Genomic DNA, 21,629 nt, shown 5'->3' with positions numbered 1-21,629 from the left:
CTCTGCAAGGTATTCCTGACTTTTTCAAAAATCTCCACGGCACAATTTCTCACTTCGCACTCAAGAAAATTAAAACTCAATACGACTTACTACCTGAATCTCTCCAACGTGCTTGTACTCATACTTTTCGAGGCTCATGGGGCCTCCCATGTTCACATGAAATCGCCGCGGCTAGAGACTCTACCGACTATCTTTCGCCCGACCTCATTCATTTCCAGTGGCATTTAATCATGGAAGAGGCTCCCAAAACTCACCAAGGTCTTGTTTCAGCCGCTCGTGCGCAATTTGATAGGTTTTTGGACATGCCTGAACATGTCCTCCGCAAGGTTTTCGGAGAAATGGCGCTTTTGGAAACCAATCGGTATTCGCTAGTTCCCATAGCTAATGCTGAAGTCAAGACCGATACTCGTGGTCGACCCCGTGCAAGCACTTCCAAATTACCTGCCGCCTCACAAGAAGGACCTCAAGGCAGATGGAAATCAGACCACGAAATTGCAGAAGGCATGAGAAAGACTCGAGTTAACAAATGTAGTCTTTGTAGGTCACCAAGCCACCGAATCACCACCTGCCCTCGCCGACTTACTCCATCAACATCTCAGCAAACAACTCAAGACATACGCACTATCCCTTGCAACCCTTCAACCTCAGGATCTGGTGGTAGCAAAGGCGTGAAATTCGAATCATCCACGTCCACATTGGCTTTGGAAGACTTAGCTTTACTTGATGAAATAATTGAAGCTGACTTTCAAATGATTGAAGATAATCACTCAGATTCAGAATCTGATTTGCCCTCACCGTCAGGATTGGTACATGAAAACGATAGTGTATCTAGTGACTCAAGCAAGGGAAGCGAAATTGATGAAGACAAAGATATCTGTCCGTTTTGTGAAGATCCACTTCCTGCTCAACCTTCGACCAAACTCATCGAAATGAAGGCCACTTTATTGGCAATCCCCAACATCATGTCTTTGCCGGTAAGTTTTTTTGCCACTATCTTGACCGGTTACACTCGGTGTGTATGGTGTTGATGTTACATTTCTATCTTTGTAAACAACAGTTCACCTACACTGGCGATTTTTGTCATTTACATCGATGCGAACTCGATATTATTCCACTTGGCCTCGCGAGAGGGTGGCCAAACAGCATTGACTTTGATGCTTTGGAAGGGTATGTACTATCAACTGACCTTTTTTTCTACATGCAGCTGACTGTGACCTTGTATCTCGTTCCCATACAGGCGTATTCATACTCACACAGAAGTTTTGAGCAACATAGTTAATCAGAGTGAACCATCTGTATATTTGGGAGCCGCGACAAAGAAGAGCAAAGGCAGTTGTAGGGCGCCTGGCATTGGCAATTTTGAGGTGGAGCAACCAGGATAGTAAGTTGCATAGAGCTTTCTCTCTTTTCGGTACTTGGCTTGGACTGATATGATCATATCCACGGTACTTGGCTTCCTTAGTTACGGTTATGCAGGGTACGCGATCATCATTAGGACCCTTGAGGCGATCTTTATTCAAGATCCGTCATCCCAGCATCATCTTGATTCGGCAAAATTATCCCCTCTAACTCCAGATTACTTTCTACGACGAGTCCTGCTACCTGAGGTTACTCTCTGTCTAATTGCGGAGGATTTGTCCTTAGATCGAACAGATCCACATGTCCAGGCTACTTTAGAAGCCAGTCGGGAATTTGGTGCGGTCATGTTTCCCATGCCTGATGATTCAGGATCACCATCAACTCAAAAAAAAAGACTCCACACCCGATGATGCGAAGAATGATGTCGACTCAACAGCAAAACTGACACCCCAAGAAACTCAATCTGCGGGCGCGTCAGGTTCCATTGCTGTCGTGAAGAAACACTCCGACGACTTGATCATGAAACAGTTACCCAAAGTTGTCGTCGCATATATTGAAAGCGTATTCAATCCACCGGCTTATGGAAATTGTGGCTTCTATGCCATCGCCGAATCTCTCAAGATTTACACCACAAACTGTTATGCTCTAGTGCGCCATCAACTGCACGAGGAGGTCTCCTTCAACAGGGAAGCCCATGAAGAACTTATTGCGATACCAAGTAACGGTAACAAGCCCCGGAGAAAGACTCGGCAAACTATACCTCACGCCACCGAGGTAATCGACGATCTACTGGTTCGACTTCAACCCCAGGGACCGACATGTACTCGCGACTTCTGGATGCGGATGCCATACCTTGGCTATGTCATCGCAGGTGCTTACAAGCGCCCAGTAGTATGTTTTGATCCTTGCGACGCCAATTCTTACACGTTTTTCCCATACCGAGCAGCACCCAACGGCAATGACCCTATAATCTTAGCCTTTGTCAATGGGGATCATTTTGTCAGCTTGGGATTTGGTGCACGCTTAGTTCCTTTCCCTGAGGTTTACAACCATCACAACCATCAAGTATTGGGCTTACTGAGACACTCCCAGATACCTCTATGGATTCAAAAGTATAGGGTGCAAATGGGATGGTGGGCAAATCAATACACTTAGTGTGCTTTGATTGGTAGGGCGTGTGTTTTTAGAACTGTGTTCCTGTGAACGTCTCTTTATCTAGTTTCAACTCTTGTGAATGTCTCTTTCTCTCGTTTTCAACTTTGTTTTCCATCTCTCTCGTTTTCAACGTGGTCTGAGAGTGTCTCTCGTTTTCAACTTTGTTTTCGGTATCTGAATGTCTCTCTTTTTTTTCCTTCTTCGATGGATTCTTATCTTGTCTGTTTGATTCTGTTGTCGTGTCTGACCTATCATTTGTATGCTACTTATGCTATGCCACCTATGTTCAATTTAAGCTATGCTATGTTATTTATGTGCCGCATAACATCTACGTGTGCTCGCTCCGCCTTGTGCGTTGTGTCTGGTCTAGCTAGGAATGTTAAGCATCCTTGTGCGTTGCGTCTAGGTCTAGGATAGGAATGTTATCTGGCTGGGAAGCAGCCACGCATGGAGCCCCATATCTCAAAGTGGGAGGAGCCCTATATCTCAAAGTGGGAGCCCCATCTCTCAAAGGGGGCGGTTATATGCTTTTTGCCCCTCGTTCCGGCCCGACAGGGGGCTCCGGATATCGCCGAGGGGGCGGAAAATAGTGAAATCCATATTCAATTCGTGAAAAGATGGCAATCGAAAAAAAGGATTGCATTGATGTTTGTGAGGGTTTCTCGGAAAAAACAATCCAAATAGATATGTAAATCTAATTGGATTTGTGGGACCTGCTCGCGCATGCCTAAAGGCAATCATGTCTATTCACAAATTTTTATTTTCATTTTAAACTCTGATACCGTCTATACACAAAGATTTATAAAATTCCAACAAATGGAAAAAAACAAGAGGAACCGAAACGAGTGACTAGAAGAGCTGATGATAAGATAACAAATTAAAGACATAAAGTGAAACTGAGCCGTTCAAAAGACAAAAGAAAATTAGGACAACCAGAACGCAAACGAGTGACTAACTAGAAGAGTAGGAGACAGATAACATAAGAAAAGAAACAAAATACCAAATGGGAAACTCAGAGGACAAATAATAACAACGATACGAGCAAAATATAACGTGAATGAGGTAAATGAGTGACTAGAAGTTGTAGACTAAAATCAGATCAATAAAAAGACAAACAAATATAGAGATATCTTTTCTAAAAGAACGCTCTCAAACGAGTGACTGGAAGGGAAAAGCAGAAGAAAAATAGGAAAATAAACGAAAAGGATTTCAGGCGCATTTAAAAAGGAGTCATACGGAGTTCATTGAGGAGTTTCCGGAATAAAGCAAGCTGTGGGAAGTATTGATTGAGTCAGTACATGAGATTAAAAGTGTTGAGATTGAGTGAGATGTATCAACTTACGATTTAATCGATCATCTCTAGCTTGCGCTGCAGCTAGAAGGCGACCAGCGAGGTTGCGCTCAATACCGTGCTCAATCAAGGTCGCCTCGGTCATATTGACCGAGGGGATGAGATCCATCCAGCATTCCACACCTGCTTTGGCTAGGTTCAAGCGGGTATTGACATCATCAGCTGGCACACCCACGAGGTAGACGAAGTTCTCGAGGGCTGCCTCATGGGAGGCAAGCACGTCAAGGCCATCCGAGGTGTCAGAATCCCCATCATCTTCCATAGGGCTATCAAACCAGATTCCCTGAGATGTGGATCGACCAGTAGCTGGGCAAGAATAACACAAGGATGAATCGAATATCAGCAATCAACAATTGGTTACAAATCATTTGAAATCATGTGATTTGTAATCTTACCAAATTGTGGCCTACTGGGTTTCTTTGGACTTGATATGACCGGACTTTTGCGCGGACTAACAGGTGGCCAATTCTCGTAGTCGCTCAGGTGGAAGCTGGGAAGGGGAGAAGACGAAGCTAAGTTGGTAGCCTCCCCACCGATTCGAGTTGGAGTGTTCTGAAGGGGTGGTGTCTCGTGTTTGACAGTTGGAAGAGGAAGAGGTGCGAAACATGGCTTAGGCTTCTCGTCAGGAGATGAAGTACATAGATTAATGATTTCTTTTCCGGAACCTTTTGAGGTGGACGCTTGTGGTTTGATGTCGATGTCAGAGCTACGACTTTGAACACCACGGGTTGATTGACATGATCGGGCAGCAGACCTGCGAGCTGATCTGTTGAGACCACGCTGAAGGAGACGGTCTTGGACATCCATGTCCTTATGGAAAACACGAGACTTGTTCATCTCGTGTTTGTATTCCGCAGTGTTGGGAGGCATGTGCAAAGTGGCCATTCCCGCAGCCTAAATAAGCATAGTAGAATCGAATCAATGAAGGTTCACCTTTGGATAACATAAGGACAGTGATTAAGAACGTACTTTGGCCTTTGCCCATATAAACGCGGCCCTCAGGGTGAAGCGATAATGGAAGTGGGGATCCCATGGAGCCACTAGGATGGCTCCATTGCCTCCACCACTTCCCTCTTCAGCATGCTTGCGATAAATCTCCGCACATGCCTCATGCAAAGCAACCAATTTTTCAGACGCCTGTGACAAACAACAAACATAACATACGGTTTCAAACTCAGCAAGCATGAAGGATTTGGAAAGAAAAAGGAAAACAAAGAAAAGAAACCACCGCTTACCTCTAAGCGGGCATGAGCCTCCGCAAGATCTTCACTGGCAAGGCCAGGACCTCTGGCTGAAGCGATAAGCTTCTTTGCCGCACTCACCTAAAATGGTTTAGGCATATCAATATTAGTGTTCAAGATAATAAAAACAAAGAATCACATTCAGGAAAATATAACAAAAATACTTACTTGTGCCAATTTCTTAGCCTTAGCAGATTCATTTTCGGTTTCAATCAAGATCGTACCTTTTTTTTTCTTGGAGGCTTCAAGCAGATCAACAAACTCTTGCCAAGTCGCATAACCACGTAAAGAGACCTTCGCACGACCAACAGTACCTTTCCAGGTAACTGACGGAGCCAGATCGCTGCCGAGTATGATGTTACTCATACCAGGTGCATAAGCATCGCAAATCCCACCGCAAAGATGCTTGAACTCGGTCAAAGACAAACCATATAAACAAGCTTTGAGTTTGATAACTTCACCTTCATTGAAAAGTTTTGATTCGAGCAATTGCAACTTGCTGGTAGTACTGGTTGACTTGCGGGTGGCGACCTTTGTCGGAGCAGCTAGGGGTACAAGATCGACTTCATTTTGAGTGTGTATTTTGAATACCACGGAAATGGCAACCTCGTGCTTCTTGTCGAAAGCGGCTCGATTGTTGGGTCTCTTGTTATATACGGGCTGAGAAGCAAGGTGGGCAGGGGTGTCATCGCCGGGATTGGTGTCATTGTCGGCTTTGATGTCGACCATTGACTGGATCACTGGATACATTGGATGAAGACATCAGTATATAAATATACAATTGGCACAACATACAAAGAGGGCTTACACTTATTATGGGTACCAGATGCTCCTAGATCAGACGTGACCGAGGCTTGCAAGCGGTTAGACACTTGAGAACTTTGAGACTGAGACATTCCTAAGTAATGAAATAATTAAAATCAAAGATGATGAGCGGAGAATAAAGTCGAGAAACTTGCAAAACAAAATACTGACTGATGGATTTTGCAAAGATAAGTCAAGTCTGCGTTGCAAGAAAAAAAAACAAAAAGAAATTTATGTTAACATAAAGTATAATCAGAGAGAGTAAATAATAGGAGCAACTAACTACAGCCCTTGTTAGAAATAATGGTTTTTTTTGTTTTGTTTTTTTTCACTCCCAGATTTTACTCACTTTCTGACTTGTCGAAAAAAATGGATTTATTTTTTTCCCAGTGGGAAACTGTGGAATGATATTGACAGTTTCCCACGAATTATATGCAAGGGCGCATCGTACGTGCTGGTCACGAGTCCGTCTATCTGTGAATCAGATAGCGGATAGGATGGAGATAACCCGGCGGGTGGTGGATCATCTGGTAGGTTCTTATCCGAGATGTAGAGGTGGCACATCGCAGGGCAGACCACCTCTGCGAGTCCTTCCAAATCAAATTGGATTTCCACCTCAACATCACATCGACTAATTTCCCTGACTTTCACCCCAATGCCGCCGGTGATTTCCATTCTTTTCTTTATGATTCTCATCACTTGAAATGCTGATATCCTTCATTTTCAGGTTCGAAATCCCCATCATAGCCCTGAGATCAAACTTGCCGTGGTTCGATTGGCCCTCAACAGCGTCCGGGTTCAGGACATATCAAGGACCCTCGGAATGGATTTGGCCCTCACCTCGGTACGACGCTGGTTGAACCTCTATCGGCGAACCCGGGCGGTGGTCACAAACCCCATGGATCACATGGTTCGTGGTGCGCCTTTGGTCTTAGGAGGCCCCGAAAGGCTGTTTGTCCTGGACTGTCTCCGCCTCGATCCGACCTTGTATCTAGATGAGCTTCAATCCAAGATCTTGGAAAGGTTTCAAAAGCAAGTCTCCATCAAAACCCTTTCTACCGAGCTACGAGACAGGCTGTGTTGGACTCGTAAGAAAGCCCGCACGGTACATCCAAACCAAAGTTTGGCCGCGCGAGGTGCGTACATGCAACACTGCAACCGCAACGCAACGCAATGGATTTTGACGTATTTCCGTTGCGCTGCGGAGCCAGCGCAATAACACGCTACGAAATCAACCGCAATTTTTCATAAAAAAAATTCTCTCGACGTTGCGGTGCGCAGTCAAGGGCAATATTTCCACAATATTGCCCGCTACGCAATATATGCGCAATGTTGCGCAATATTGCGGATATTGCGGATATTGCGCATATATTGCGCAAGAAATTGTAGTATACGCACACACAAGATAGTATTTATTGAAAAGAAACATTTTTTTTGATACGGACAATGATCATAAGCATATTTGATCAACTCGAAAAGAATATAAAGAAAAAACATCAACACTAGACTACTTTTTTTTCTTCTTGGCTACATTGTCAATGAAAGCTTGAAGCGCTTTTGCTGCTTCTGAAAAATCTCCATCTGGTATAATCCCGTCCTTAAGCCAAGCTTGTGATCCTACCAACCGCTCCATTGTCTTAGGCAACATGCCGCCTCGTGAAGGAGTGCACACATCGGCAGCCGCCGAAAAGGTCCGTTCGCAAGCACATGATGTGGCAGATATCGAGAGATAATCTCGGGCTAGCTTTGCAAGGATGGGAAATCGGTGTTGATGTTCCTGTAAAGACAGAACCATTGTCAGCATGTTCATATTGAAAGAAAATTAAGAAAAAGGAATGAACGTACTTTCCACCATCCAAGCGGAGTTTGGTCCTTCTTTAACATACAAGCACCTTGCAAATACTCCTCAATCTCGGAGTTGGATGCTTTGGCAGTACCGGAGCCTGCAACTCCAAAGACATCAAAAGGATCGACGTCGGTTGAAGTGGTGTCATTTTCAGGAGTTGGAGTTGGTTCGTGCTCCTCAAATTCTTCAAGTTCAACGCGAGAGGTAAATTCGTGTTCAATCAGTGCAATAGCAGACGAGTGATGATCAGAATAATGAAGCTCAAAGAACTTCCCCCGCAGTCGTGGGTTGAGGATCGTTGCTAAAACAATGCTCTCGCATCCCACAGCTTCTTCCTGATACTTTGAGAGCCACTTGATCATTTCGTCAATCGCATCTTTGAGGCTTGAGTATTCCAATGATTCGTTTTTAATAAGTTTAAGCTCGGAAATGACACGTTTGTATTCGGTTAGGAGGATGCATCCGGTAGGTCCATTTCCTTCAACGCGAGCCGTGGCATCTACAAAGGTCTAACCAAACATAATAAAGTCAGTATATTATTGAAGGTCTGCAAAAAGAAAGGAACATTACCTTTAATATTTTATTGACCAACTCGACTGCGTGCCATTCAGCCGGTGAGATAGTCACCCCCTTGAAGAAACAGGCCTTGCGATCCGCTGCAAGCATCGAGTTAATCACCTACATATAATAAAGAGTCAGTGAAGATTAGATGGTGTAGATGGAAGAATTAAAACAATACCTCTTGTGCTTCGCATGCTATCTTCCGGCTTTCATAATGGCTGTTCCAACGCGTCTTGCAAGGACGCTTGAGCATCCTACCTTTATATTTTAGACGCTCGGAACGTGCCTTGAAATCTGATCGCCTGGCTGCACTGCTAGCAATTTGGCCACTGACTGTGTCAACCTTTATGCAGTAAAAACAAACTATCAGTCAAAATTGTAATCATACTATAGAAACAAAGAAAATGACAAAAAGACTTACTTTTGTAAGAGCGATAGCAACAATATCGTCTTTGTTACATACTTCACCATTTACATTTTCATCCTGAGTACCATCCTCTTCATCAACTCCATCGGGTTTGTCAGGTAAGCCAACGTTGTCCTCTTCATCTGATTCAGAATTATCAATCTCAAGTCCATCCTTGCCATCATTGACCTCAAGAACTGGAATCGGGAGGGGAACACCTTTTGGAATGGTTGGTTTTGTTGTATCAACCTTCTGACCGAGAATTCGAAGGCCATGCCCAACTGTGAGGTTCAGCTTGTGGGCATAGCAGCGGACATGGTGTGCCGAGTTGTCCCAAGTGACTGATTCCTTTGCCGCCGCAAACATCGTCCGCATTTTGTCAGCCATCGGACCGTTATTGCTGCCACTGTCAGTAGTCTGCGCTAACATGTAGATACAAGAAACAAAAAGTTAGGGATAATTGTGTAAAGTATCAAAAGCCGAAAGAATGAACAAAATTGGTACTTATCTTTTTGTGAAGACCTTGACGTATCAAGAAACGTCCGATAGGTCTTGCCAAGAGAGCCCCATAATGTCGCCACGCGACCCTCTTGAGCGTCAGGTGTGTCGATCTGTAGTTCCAATCATCGTCGATGTAGTTAGCGGTGGCACCAATGAAGGCATACCGGTTGCCTTTGGTAGTCCACACATCGTGGATCAAACAAAACTTTCCCTGGTTTTCCTATTCAAATAATCGGCAGTTTCAAAACAATCAGTTTCATATTTGGGTTACATACTGAATGAACAAACAATTAATTAAAGATAGATATTGACTTACTTTAACACTGGTAATTGCTTGATGGCGCAAAGAAGAGTACAGCACAACAGATTGCTGTGCTGCCCATGTTCTCGAACGGACAGTCGCACCTCGATTGACAGTATTGAAAGCGGCGCGAAGGCCCGGGTCTTCAAATCGGGCCCAAGGAAGCGCGTGCCGGACGATCCACAAGACCAAGAGCATGTTGAGAAGCTCTACTGTGAAAGGTGGCCCAGTTACAAACGATGAGAGAGTTCCTTTGTCGTTTTTCTTGATGGACTCCTGCTTGTCGTTATATGAAGGAGGAAGGTTGAAGCCCGCGGCAATAGCTTTATGTCGCTGCTTGCACACAGGGCGTACAGCGCTACCATCACGATGCCCACGTAAGTTAAAGTAGGATGTCTTCGATTTGTCGCCTAGGAAACTTTTGTGACAAAATCGACAATTGTAAGTTCGGCCCTGAATAAGAGGAACATGTTTTAGTATAGCTGACAATACCTAGATACTGAGACAAAAATTAAAGCTTACCTTGGGTGGATGAAAATATTTTTTAAGATCATCCACATCAAGAGACCGAGATGCATTGTAGCCAGGTTCATCGTTTTTGATGATCTCGACTTCAGAAGACTCTTGATCCACATCGACACCATCTGGTACCTCATAGACCTGAACAAACATTTCAAGCATTATCAATATCCTGAAATATGGGAAGAGAATAGATAAAAAGTGGAAGAGAGAAAATGAAAAAACAACAATCAAAAGATATACAACTTACATCCGCTTTAGTCTTTGATCTCTTCGATGATTGGGGTGTTCCAGCCGATGAAGTAGCTGAAGGTGACCGCGCACGCTTGCTAGCCGAGGATCGAGTCTGCATGGAGTAAAGATATCAACTGTCAGCTGATCACTCTTCGAACATTGGCCAATAATCAAAAAAGAAGAGATTTGGCTTACCTTTCCTTTGGAAACGGGTTTGGGGTTTTTATCGGCCAAGGGTCGAGGCGAAGCAGGTCGATGAGAAAGGGTTCCAGGTAATTCATCCGTGGCAGGACTAGATGGTCGAGTAAGAGCTGTCCGAGAGTCGTTTGGAGTGATGATGAAGCCCGGCTGCTTACGAGAAGGGCTTGCCGGGCGAAGGGTTCTAGTGGAGGACGTACCCGGAACCTGAAGCGTACTTTGAGAGGTTTTTGGGGGGGCCATGGTGATCAATGTAAGAAAGAAAAGGGAAGATGAGATGAGTGTAATATCAGGAAAGTGCGATCGAGGAAAAGATGCTACGGAGAAACGGGCATACCTCTTATGAAAAACTCGTATCAAAGGTGAACCACATGTCAGCCGCAGGGGAGGTCTTGTCCAGGGGCTCCAGGAGTCGTCTTCCGGTGTTTGATAGATCCAAGCGCCACTTCTTTCCATAATAGGACGATTTGAGGCGATTCGAGTGGAGGAGTGGTTGGGCGACAGTGACTCCTGTACACAGCCCCCTGGTACAAGGGTTTCACTGCGCAATATCTGCAATATATCGGAGTGAACCGATATTTCGTTGCGGGTTTTGAGGACCCGGGGTTTTCTGGCCCGGATTGCGGTGCGCTGAAACCGCAATATCTTGCGGGGCCATTGCGGTCCTCAAAAACGCAACGCAACCACAATAATTTGTGGAGCGCTTGCGGTATTGGTACATGGCATCTGTACTTGAGATTGACCCTTATTGTCTGGTGTTTGCAGGTAAGCACTGACTTTTGCCTGTTTGGGATTCTGCAGGTCATTCTGACTTAACGTTTATTCTTGTTGACCTTTTAGACGAAACGGCGATTTCGAAAAGGCGTTTGTTTCGCGATTATGCACGTTCTCCCATTGGAGAACGTACACCTCGACTTCCAAGGCCCACTCAAGCTGGCCGATGGTCTGCATTACCTGCTATTTCACTTGACGGTATTTTGGCGATTACTATCAAGCGTGGAGGTTATTCCCGTTTGAATTTTGAAGATTTCTTGGACAACGACTTGGTGAGTCATCACTCCGTCTTTCAGTCTCGATTTGTTCAAGCGATTTCGTGTTCTAAAGTCTTGGGACTTTATTGTAGTTACCGGCCATGAACCCATGGCCGGCGCGAAACTCGGTACTAGTTTTGGACAACGCCCCCATTCACCACGGGGGCTCAATAGCCAATTTGTGTCATGCGCGAGGGGTAAGGTTGATTTACTTACCGGCATATAGCCCGGACTTCAACCCGATTGAGAAGGGGTTCTCACCGGTCAAAGCCAACCTCCGAAGAAGCCAGGATCTTCAAGGAGCGATTGATGCCAAAGGGGAGAGAGCTGTGATTTGGGTCTCCATGATGGAGGTCTTTACCGAGGGATTGTGCGACAAGTTATTCAAAGGGAGTGGTTATTTGTAGAAGTCTTGTATCTTATGTTGATTGCCCATGATGTTGTTAGCGTGATTTGATTCAATATAACAACCCTCGAATCTTAGTCTCATTTGACAAAACTACTGATTCCGAAAGATTCGAAAACGACAATGTTTTGATCGTATTCGAAACATCATTATGACTTTAATGTTTCAATTGAATATTTCTTGTGAGATCCTTACGCGTGAAAGCCAAAAATAAAACCAAGTTTTCTTGGGCACTCGCGGATGAGTCCAACTAACATCTAGCATTGAGCACACGTTCATTTGGGCAATGGTTGAATGACCTTTATTCGAAAGGTTATGCAAAGATCATAATGATTCAAAGTCATTATGATCTTTGCATCAAAAGGTCAAAAGTTTTAAAGGTCACTTGGACCTTTATTACCTTTATTCTTGGCACAGGCTCAACTCGTTTAGAGATTCTAAGAAGAAGTCTAAAGGTTAGATTCACTTTCAAAGAGGCTCTTTCAGATTGAATATTTTTTGCGATTCAACGCTTAAGGATAACACAGACAGACAAGCACCACTGATTCATTTATGAGTGGACATTTGAAAACAACTCGTTGGACATTTGAAAACAACTCGTCGGACATTGGAAAATAACTGGGGAATTTTAAGTCTCAAACTTTTGGGGTGGGAGGCGGTGGGAAGATGTGCAAACTACAACTCGGGGATCATCTACTTGGGCCTTTAGAATAGCTGAAACATTCATTTGGAGGAAGAGGCTTTTTTTTGTAGGTCATCGGCTTCTTTTGCCCCATCCATGAGGCGTCTGGCCGTGTCAAAAGGCATCCCATGCCCGGTCAAGACGTTAGTGGTCATTTGCACACTCGGGACTAAGTCAGTCCAAGATAAAACATTCGCCTTGCGCAGAATGGTTCGAGTGGCTTGGTCATCGCCGGGGATGTTGCACGCCGCCAAAAACTCTTCCAGGAGGGTGGAATGCGTGACCTCAGATTCGCCATCTGAGTCGGAGTCGCCGAAGACGGTCTCCGGAATAACATCGTCGGAGGTGAGAAGGGAAATCACCTTCTCGGAAGTGAAACCGGAAGCTGCCAAGCGAAGTTATCAAGAGAAGCCTCGTCAGTTATAAGAAGGTTACTTATCGGAGAACTGAATAAAGAACTGACAAGATTCTTGTTTAATCTTCTTGTTGAAAGACAAGCTGGATAGAGACGAGGTGGCTTCCAGGTTACGTTTTGAGCCTGAAGGGCTTTTGGGTTCTTGTTTGATCTTGACTTCATCGTCAGGAGCTTGCGTAAAGAAGGTGCGGTGCTTTTGATTTTTCGATGAGGAACTCTTCGAACTTGGTACGGCCACTGGGTAACGTTTTTTGACGCGGTTGTCCACACTCGTCTCGGGGTGTTCGACGGAGTTTCGGGCCATCTCTCTCTTGTATTCAGTCGTGCTAGGAGGCATAGCGCGACTGGTGTACCCATCACGCTGAAACAGCCAGATGATCAGCTTAGGAACCTAACATGTAATGAACTGGGCACTTACAATCGACTTGGCCCATATGAAGGCACATCGTTGGGAAAACCGATATAAGTAGTTCGGGTCCCATGGGGCTGACAAGATGGCACCATCGCCACCCAGAGCCCTTTCGAGGTGTTCATTGTAGATAGTCGCCGCTTCGAGTTCTAACTCTTTGGCCGCTTTGACCTTCTACAAAGGCATGACCAAAAGAATCAGAGACCGAAGCTATCTGGAAGTCACACGAGATTTAAGAGGAATCGTACCTTCGTTTCCTCTTTGGCCGAAGCTGTTTCCTCCTTGGAAGCGGCCAGTTCAGCTTCGATTGAAGTAGGTCCAGCGGTCCCTTTGATATACGCCACTGCCCCGATGGCCTGAATGGAAGCAACCGGGGAAAAGTGGTAATCAGATCACCGAGATTAAAGAGAACACCTGAGAACCTGAAAATTACACACCTGAGCATTCCGTTTTTCTTTGACTTGCGCTTTTGGAAGTACTATGTTGATTGTACCTTTTGAGGTACGACTTTTGTCCAAATTGTTAACCAACTCTTGATAACTTTCGTAATCTACCAATTTGGTTTTTTTGGAACCAACACTCGCATTCCATGTCAACAGTGGTGCTAACGCACTTTCAAGAACCACTTTCTTGATTCCTGGAAAATACTCGTCACAAACATCGCCGATCAAGTCTTTGAATTCGTTCAAAGACTTGCCATACAAGAAGACTTTGAAGTCTAAGAGGCGCCCGTCTTTGAAATCGGTCGAATCAATGATGGCGCCTGTAGGAGCTGGCGGTGGTTTCTTTTTGCCGGCGGTGATCTTCGAAGGAGATTGAGCTTTGGCCATTCCGGGCATCACATCAACAGTATCGTTGGTGTGAATCTTGAAAGCGACGGCGATGGTGAAAGATTGGCTTTCTTCCATCAAGCGACGGCTTTCCGTGCCTTGGCACCAGAGGCGCTCAAGAGTGGGATGCCGCGCTGGAGCGTCGTTACCGTCGGTGAGCAGGTAGGGCGGATTGAAAACTACCAGAGAAATGACTCAGTTGGATGAAGATGGGAAATTAGAAAAAGGGAAACATTAGGATCGATGAACAGACCTTCGTCGGGATTTTCGCCTTCAGGGATCAAATTGTCGATTGCTTCGCGAGGCATTTCTGACCCAGATGAATGAAAGATAAGCATGTGAACAATCCACAACAATATGGGCTCACTGACCGATTGGAGCTTTGAATCGAAAGGGCGTTTTCAAATGGTAGTTGACGATGGACGCACTAAGACGACGAAAAACACTAAAGAAAATGGGAGAATCAAACGTGAGATGATAGGCTCGGAAAGAATTGAAAACTTTTAACAAAAGAAAAAGAGTACCAAGTTGAAGGCGTGGTGATAAACAAGTGGAATGAAAGAACTCGAGGTGAAAGGGGATGAAGTGATATCTTGGTCGATTTCGTGGTGGTCGAAGGGCTCCAAAGAAAAACGGAGTCATGGCACTTTCGGCTGCCGTGACTCCGTCCGGCAGGTGAGTTCATCACGAGTGCAGTGGGTGGTGAGGTCGTGATTGTCGAACGAGGGATTTGCGATTAGGAATAGTGGTTAAAAGATGGATGTGCAGGAGAAATATGAGATCACCACCCACTCCTCAGTCTAAAAGTCTCAAGGAATGAGACGGCAGAAACCGAGTAAAATCTGGGAGTGAAAAAAAAAAAAAAAACCATTATTTCTAAGAAGGGCTGTAAGACTGGAATCACGAAGGTTATGTGAGTCGGAAGAAGTTGGAACACAAAGACTTTGAATAAATCAAATCGACAGCGGAAAGTAGCTTGAGGAATGGGTGCAGGTGGGGTGATAGGAAGGCTTTTATAGGCAGCCGTAGCCACTCTTTGGCCGCTAAGTGGATGGAATCAAAGAGGTGAAGCGTTGATCAAAATTGTTTCCGGTTGGCAAAGATTGCCAAGCAATGTCAAATTGATTGGCTAGCTCGAGACTGCGTGTGAAGCTAGCTAGAAATTATCTTTGGTATGAATTTATGATCACATTGAATTGATATCGAATATCTCTTTGGTATGAACTTCCTGAAGATGGAATCAAAAGGTTCCAAAGAATTGTATGACGAGGTTGAATCAAAATAAATAAGCGTTAATTGAGACAAATCAGAAGACTTGCTTGGCTCGAAAGAAGATCTTGACTCGAAAGAAGTGCTTGATTCGACAGATGTGCTTGTGCTCGATTGACTCGAATCAAAAGAAGTGCTTGGCTATTGAATCCAATAAGACGAGTTGCTTGATTCGAAAGAAGTTCTTGACTCGAAAGACGTGCTGGATTCAACAGATGTGCTTGTGCTCGATTGACTCGAATCAAAAGAAGTGCTTGAATCGCTCGAAAGAAGCGCTTAGATCGAGATATGAGTTTGAATCAAAATAAGCGTTAATTGCAAGAAGGATGTGTTGCAATAGAAGTGGAGGCCTTGAACGGTGAGATTGTGAGATTGCCGGCTGAAGCTGCGTAAGCTTACTGAAAGGATGTACGAATGAGTTTGTTGTTCTAATGAAATCGACGTTGCAATTGAAGTGTCTTGAACGGTGCGTTTCCCGGCTGAGCCTCCCAGTGACAGTGTTGTTTGATGCAATTGCACCGGTGTGAAATCGAAAGAAGTGATGCGATTGATGTGATTGAAAGCGAGGTGGTGTTGAACAGTGAAATTACCGGCCGATGCTCCGTAGTTGTACTGAATGGATCTAACGTTAATGAGTTTTTCGAATCGAAAGGCGTGTTCTTGAGGTCTTGGGTGGAAGTTCGAAAGTTCGATGGCAATCGAAAGGTTGAGTGAAATGGGGAATTTATGTAAATATGGTTCAGGAGAAGAAGATACGGAGACCTCGGTCCAGAGATAAGGATAAGGGAACCTCGGTCCCTTTTAGATAAGGGGACCTCGGTCCTCTTCTACGGTCGTGATGCTGACATGTTCTAGAACCTGTCTGTCATGGGTGGGGAGAGAGAAGGTTTGACAGGACTTTACAGGTCTCTCAGGGTCATCCTGTGGTTTTGTCCGTTTTGTAGTTAAAACCCTGTGCAACAAAATATGGGAAATTTACCGATAATTTTTTTAGTAGCTGTATGTACATAGGCAATCTCTTCCATTCTTGCGCCACATAACACAGCAATAGTATCCATGGAAATATGCTGGACCGTCACTGTGTATCTCTTGATTCACTTGGTTGATAGTCTTCAAAAGAAATAACAAACAGTTCAGCAAGTTTCCTTTTAGGATTTCGATCTTCAGAAGTGGTTCAACACCGCCAGAATATAACTTGAAGAATTCACAACAAAATAAAAGGTTCAAACTTTTGTATAATAATGTCATCCCTACTCTACAAATCTCCAGCGCTCAGGATTTGTCGTCAGATTGATTTCTAGAGAACATTGATATATGATCATCAATACAAGATCATTGTCTATCCCAAAGTCGATCCATACCTCATCATCATGCATCTATTTGACTTCAACACGATGCCGGGAATTTCTTTACGATAAAAACAGCGAAAAAATCAACTTGAGCACCCTTACCTCAAGCTTTTTCCATCGAGCTATTCAGTAAGCTTAACTAAGCCCCTCTTCCAACACGGTCACATCCTCCTCTCGGCTTTAGTCTCTGGAGCTAAAAGACTAACACGATTGGCAAGCGCAGATACGTGAGGTGATTTACCTGAGACTAGATTTGTCGGAAAGTTTTGACCGCGGTTTATGAGACATGTGAAATGTTTGCTTTGAATGTCAAAGGACCTCAGTGTTCTTTGGATCCGGGAGGCTGAGTCACGGCGCCTTCTCTTTTTAGATTCTTCGTAAGACCGTTCGCGAAAGCATCAAAGAATCTTTAAGCTTGGTTTGGGGAAGACAGGCGTTATACATACGTACTTGCGCGGTTCGAGAATACGGCTTTTGGGTTTTGTTGATGGAACTTGAAGGGTCGATGTGGCTGGGGACTACCACCTCTTGATCTATCCATCACATTGTGGCTGTTCAAGTAAGAAGTTGAATTTGCTGATTCTTGCTTTCTCCCTTGTATTTCTTATTCTTCACAAAGTTTGCCAAACCTTTACAACCACCTCACGGTTAGAAGTTGTTTTGTAGGGTGTTTCCAACTTGTCCTGCTGTTCGACTCTATTTCCTGGTGACACGACGTCAGGTGGGGTCTCCTCTTCTCTCGTCATTTTGCTTCAAGTTCAAGTGTTTTCGTTAATTTGTTTCGTCTAGAACTTGTTCTCATCTTTTCTTTACTCGTGCTGATCACATCATTAGAAAACTTAATCTCCCAGACCTTCATTTTTTCTACATCATCTCATCTTTCTTCTCTAGTGATGAACACTGACAGTTTTATCGCTCAACTTTCATTACTCTAAGAACTGCTTCACTCACTTCACCCTTTTCTGTTTATCAGCCATTGGTAGATCTTATATGGTTTTCTTCACGAATAGATATTCTTATCTATTGGTGATGAAACGAACTCTAGCTCTTGGTACACTTTGGATTTACTCAGTTGTGCGTATGGATTTGATTCGTGTGGTGATCAGTTTGGTTATTGTTGCTGTTGGGTTAAGAAATAGAGCCTGATGGTTTGAGATCTCTTTGTTAAAATCTTTGGGCCCTTATAAATGCCTGGCAAAAGATCTAGATCAGTTGTTTTGTAAAATGCATCGAACTTTTCTCTGATGGCGCTGACTCCGCTTCCAGCTCACCGCCTCCGTACACACCGCTTCCTGTTTTCAAACTGAAAACCTCAAATTGTATGCTTCTTTGTATAAAAGTTTTGATAAATCATAATGGGGCTTCTTTTAAACAATCAACAGTATATACATGAATTTGTGCAAAAAAATGATAATCTACTTTGGACTTCAAGTCAAGATCTTACTTACAAAACAAACGCAAAAATAAACTACATCACAACAAAAATCTCATAAAAACCACTTCCACAAACCAAGTCTTCCACATAATTTCTTAATTGTTTTTTGGATCTCTATACCGAATTGTAATATGATGATGATGATTACCAACAGATTGATCGATCGAATCGATTTTCTCAGAAGAAGAATTATTAAGAATCACTTGATCTGAAAAGTTAGATAACCAAGTAGAAACTCTAATTTCTTGAGAAGGTAAATTGAGAGGTAATTTAGGAGAACCTAAGATTCCTAATAAACCCAAGAAATCTATTCAAAAGAAAATCAATCAAAGAAACAAAATCAAAAAAACTTATTTCAAAAAATAGGTAAAAATAAACTCACAAAGAGTGATCATTAGAATTGTGAACCACAGAATGTTAACTTTCACAACAGCAACAGATCTGTAAACATAAGCATGACCAAAGATTCTGGTTTGTCCTACTAGATACCATTGAAAATATCGACTGTTTGTAGATCTGATGACCATCTCTGTACGTGTTGAATTTAATTTTCCATAAGCTAAAGTAGGAATGATAGATTGTTTATTGATGGTAGACATTTGAACTAATGTTGGATTTGGAACATATGGTTCATCCTAAGACCACCCATCAAAAATCAGTGATGATCAATCGATGAAAGAAGAATAAAATGATTCGCGAAGACTTACTCTACTGTTATCTTTTTTTAATTGGTTACGAGAATTTAAAAAAGCGTTGAGGAATACGGTTTCTTTTCCGGTTGAAGTGATTTCATCTTCAACATTATCAAAAGTCGTTAAGAGTTCAGGTTCGATTTCTTCATGAATGTTAGTTATTCTTTGATCAATGTTATTTCCTTCTGATATGATTTCTTTCAAAGCTACTAAACCATTCGAATCAACAGCTCTAACAAGATACCTATTTTCAAATAAATTCAATCAATAATTGTTTGTTGATTCACGAATTCAAACGTTCGACTCACGGTGAAACTTTGGTTATACAGATTGCACCATCAATACCTACTAAAGAATCAGATAAAGATGTAGTAGTTTCAAATTCGTAATCTAATGGACCACTTTGAGAGCTGTTGATATAACTCGTATTAAGCCTAATCAGAATAAAGTCTATTGCTGTGGCTCCTTGTCCTGTGGTTCCATTATCTAACATGAATGATTGAAATGAAAGTGCAACTCCATCACTGTTTGTTTGAAATCACACAAGCAAATCGTAATGTTAGTTACATCGTGTAATTTTCTGCCTTGTCAAATTTTTTTAGAATCGGGGGTATATCTTTTGTACTCACTCAGTCCATGGACCTATCAATGGAATCAACAACGAAAAAGATCCAGATATCAATTTGCAGAAGTGATATGAGATGATCGGATTGAACCAAGAGTATTGAAGCTTACCAATCACGACCTGTCCCGGGGTTAAATCACTAGAATTCGCCGTAGGATTAAATAGCACATTCGAATTGACCAATTCAGGATCACCCTCAACTTGATCCAGCAACTCCTTGATAGTCTGATTAGCAACCACCATGAAATAATCCGGAATAGAACCTGTACTTGACGGTCTTGATATCAGTTGACTAGGTATTTGACCTTCATCAATGGTTTTACACGAAACTCTTGATCCCCATAATGGATATTCAATCAAAACAGATTTCAAACCTGTTTCTCCAAAGCTTTCTTGACCTAAAAGATTTTCACCTAAACTGAAATCTTGACTAAGATTATGATTAGAATTTGAATTAAGATTATAACTGATTTGATTTTCAAAAGCTTTCCAAAGATTTGATGCAGGTCCAACTGTGGTTGGATTCAAAGAAAAATATTCAGATGAAGCTTGAGTAAACGTTATGGAAGTTTTGGTACCGGTTTTGTTTGAGATGAAAGGTAAGTTTGATGTGCTTGGAGTAATTAAAGATGATAGTGATGATACTGTCCATTTAGATCCATCTGTAAAAGAGGTGGTCATATCTTTCGCATACTTGATATCTTTTGCTGATAAACCTCCTAACACGGGAAGTAAGTGATATTTTTCCAACTTGAAATTTGATATACCACGATCAATTGATTGTGAGAGAAAAATGACAAAAGTCAGTAACAGAGAAGAATCCATTATGATCGTCAGATTTTTAGAACTTACTTGTGGTTGTGTGATCGAAGAAATCAACACCGTGCGACCATAAAGGAATGAACCAGCTTGGGAAAATGTGACGATCAATAAGAAATATAAAATGTAAATCGACCATGGTCTTTTATCGTATGGTCTCTTTGAACGACTCATTGAATCTGATAAGAATCTGAATCTTAAAAGTTGCAGTGCTGAAATCGGACCAGGTTCTGCAAACCTATCTAGCTCTTTTGACGCGGATTCAAATTGGAGAGTGAGACCAAAGGAAATCAATGTAGTCAGTTTTTGCAATTGAATCATGAAGTAAGCAAAAATGACAAAAGACATGAGGTAGAGCCAAGTTATCTGCTAAAGAAATCTAGAAAGGTAAGAATTGATTTCCAATGAAAACTAACCATTCAATGCCACATCACTATGAATCAAAGTCGAAAACACAACTGCATTGTAAACTTTCTTTCCAATCCTAACCAACAAAACATACCCCGTAGTAGTTCCAATGATGATCCCAATAAGTCCTACATAAATCCTTGCCCAACTGATACTTTGACCATTAGCCCAAGGTTCAGGTAAATACCGACCAAATGCCCAAGAACCTCCCATGATCACAGTCAAGAGGATTAAGTTTGGCCAATCAATTGGTTCGAAATTTCCACATGATTCATTTGAAATCGTACCACAGGTTGCGTTTGAGTATGAATTTAGATATCCTTCTTCAAGTCTACTGCCACATTCACCTGACTCTTTTCCCGGTATTATCGAACTTTCATTTTGAATTAGAGTCTTTGAAGAGCTGTCTGAGCATAAAGGTGGACTGATCACGAGATCTTGGCATACTTCCGGTCCATCAAGGTCAAATCGTAAATCAGATGTGTGCATCTCTTTGGATTTCTGTGATTGATCGTGAATGAGAGATGTGGAGTAAGGATCTGAAAAAAGTGATATTGTGGTGAGGTTTTATAACCTTTTGTAACTTCGGAATTGGTAGGTAGTTCAATATTCAGCCCTTCTTGAAAAAAAGCGGCGATCCGTCTTCTGACCTTCCCTAGCAAATGTTCGTCAAAGTCTTTCTCGACTTGGTCCTTTCTTAGTTTGGTTAAAATGTTGGATTGATCGCGAGTTTGGTAGGGTAGAATACGATACTTCTATGTAGTCCTTCGCTTGATTTTTTTT

At 42.9% G+C, this 21,629-nt stretch overlaps 3 protein-coding genes across 3 annotated transcripts; all 3 read right to left on the bottom strand.

Annotated features, from left to right (window-relative positions):
- Window positions 1–12,636: 12,636 nt before the first annotated feature.
- Window positions 12,637–13,347, bottom strand: MELLADRAFT_89663 (uncharacterized protein; the record flags this gene model as incomplete). The annotated part of the gene is made up of 2 exons (XM_007412517.1): window positions 12,637–12,980; window positions 13,059–13,347. 2 exons carry the CDS (start codon window positions 13,345–13,347, stop codon window positions 12,637–12,639), a joined length of 633 nt encoding a protein of 210 aa, XP_007412579.1.
- A 221-nt stretch (window positions 13,348–13,568) lies between these two features.
- On the bottom strand, window positions 13,569–14,934 carry MELLADRAFT_89662 (uncharacterized protein; the record flags this gene model as incomplete). Its single annotated transcript, XM_007412516.1, has 6 exons — window positions 13,569–13,583; window positions 13,668–13,775; window positions 13,857–14,428; window positions 14,503–14,559; window positions 14,621–14,694; window positions 14,774–14,934. The coding sequence occupies 6 exons, from the start codon at window positions 14,932–14,934 to the stop codon at window positions 13,569–13,571; spliced, it is 987 nt and encodes a 328-aa protein (XP_007412578.1).
- A 3,463-nt stretch (window positions 14,935–18,397) lies between these two features.
- MELLADRAFT_89661 (uncharacterized protein) lies at window positions 18,398–21,335 on the bottom strand (the record flags this gene model as incomplete). The annotated part of the gene is made up of 8 exons (XM_007412515.1): window positions 18,398–18,609; window positions 18,685–18,937; window positions 19,010–19,238; window positions 19,303–19,518; window positions 19,624–19,636; window positions 19,730–20,369; window positions 20,472–20,686; window positions 20,855–21,335. 8 exons carry the CDS (start codon window positions 21,333–21,335, stop codon window positions 18,398–18,400), a joined length of 2,259 nt encoding a protein of 752 aa, XP_007412577.1.
- Window positions 21,336–21,629: the final 294 nt, after the last annotated feature.

The sequence above is a fragment of the Melampsora larici-populina genome, assembly GCF_000204055.1.
Source record: "Melampsora larici-populina 98AG31 unplaced genomic scaffold MELLAscaffold_31, whole genome shotgun sequence".
NCBI lineage: Eukaryota > Fungi > Basidiomycota > Pucciniomycetes > Pucciniales > Melampsoraceae > Melampsora > Melampsora laricis-populina.
This window is presented reverse-complemented; position numbering and strand designations above follow the sequence as displayed.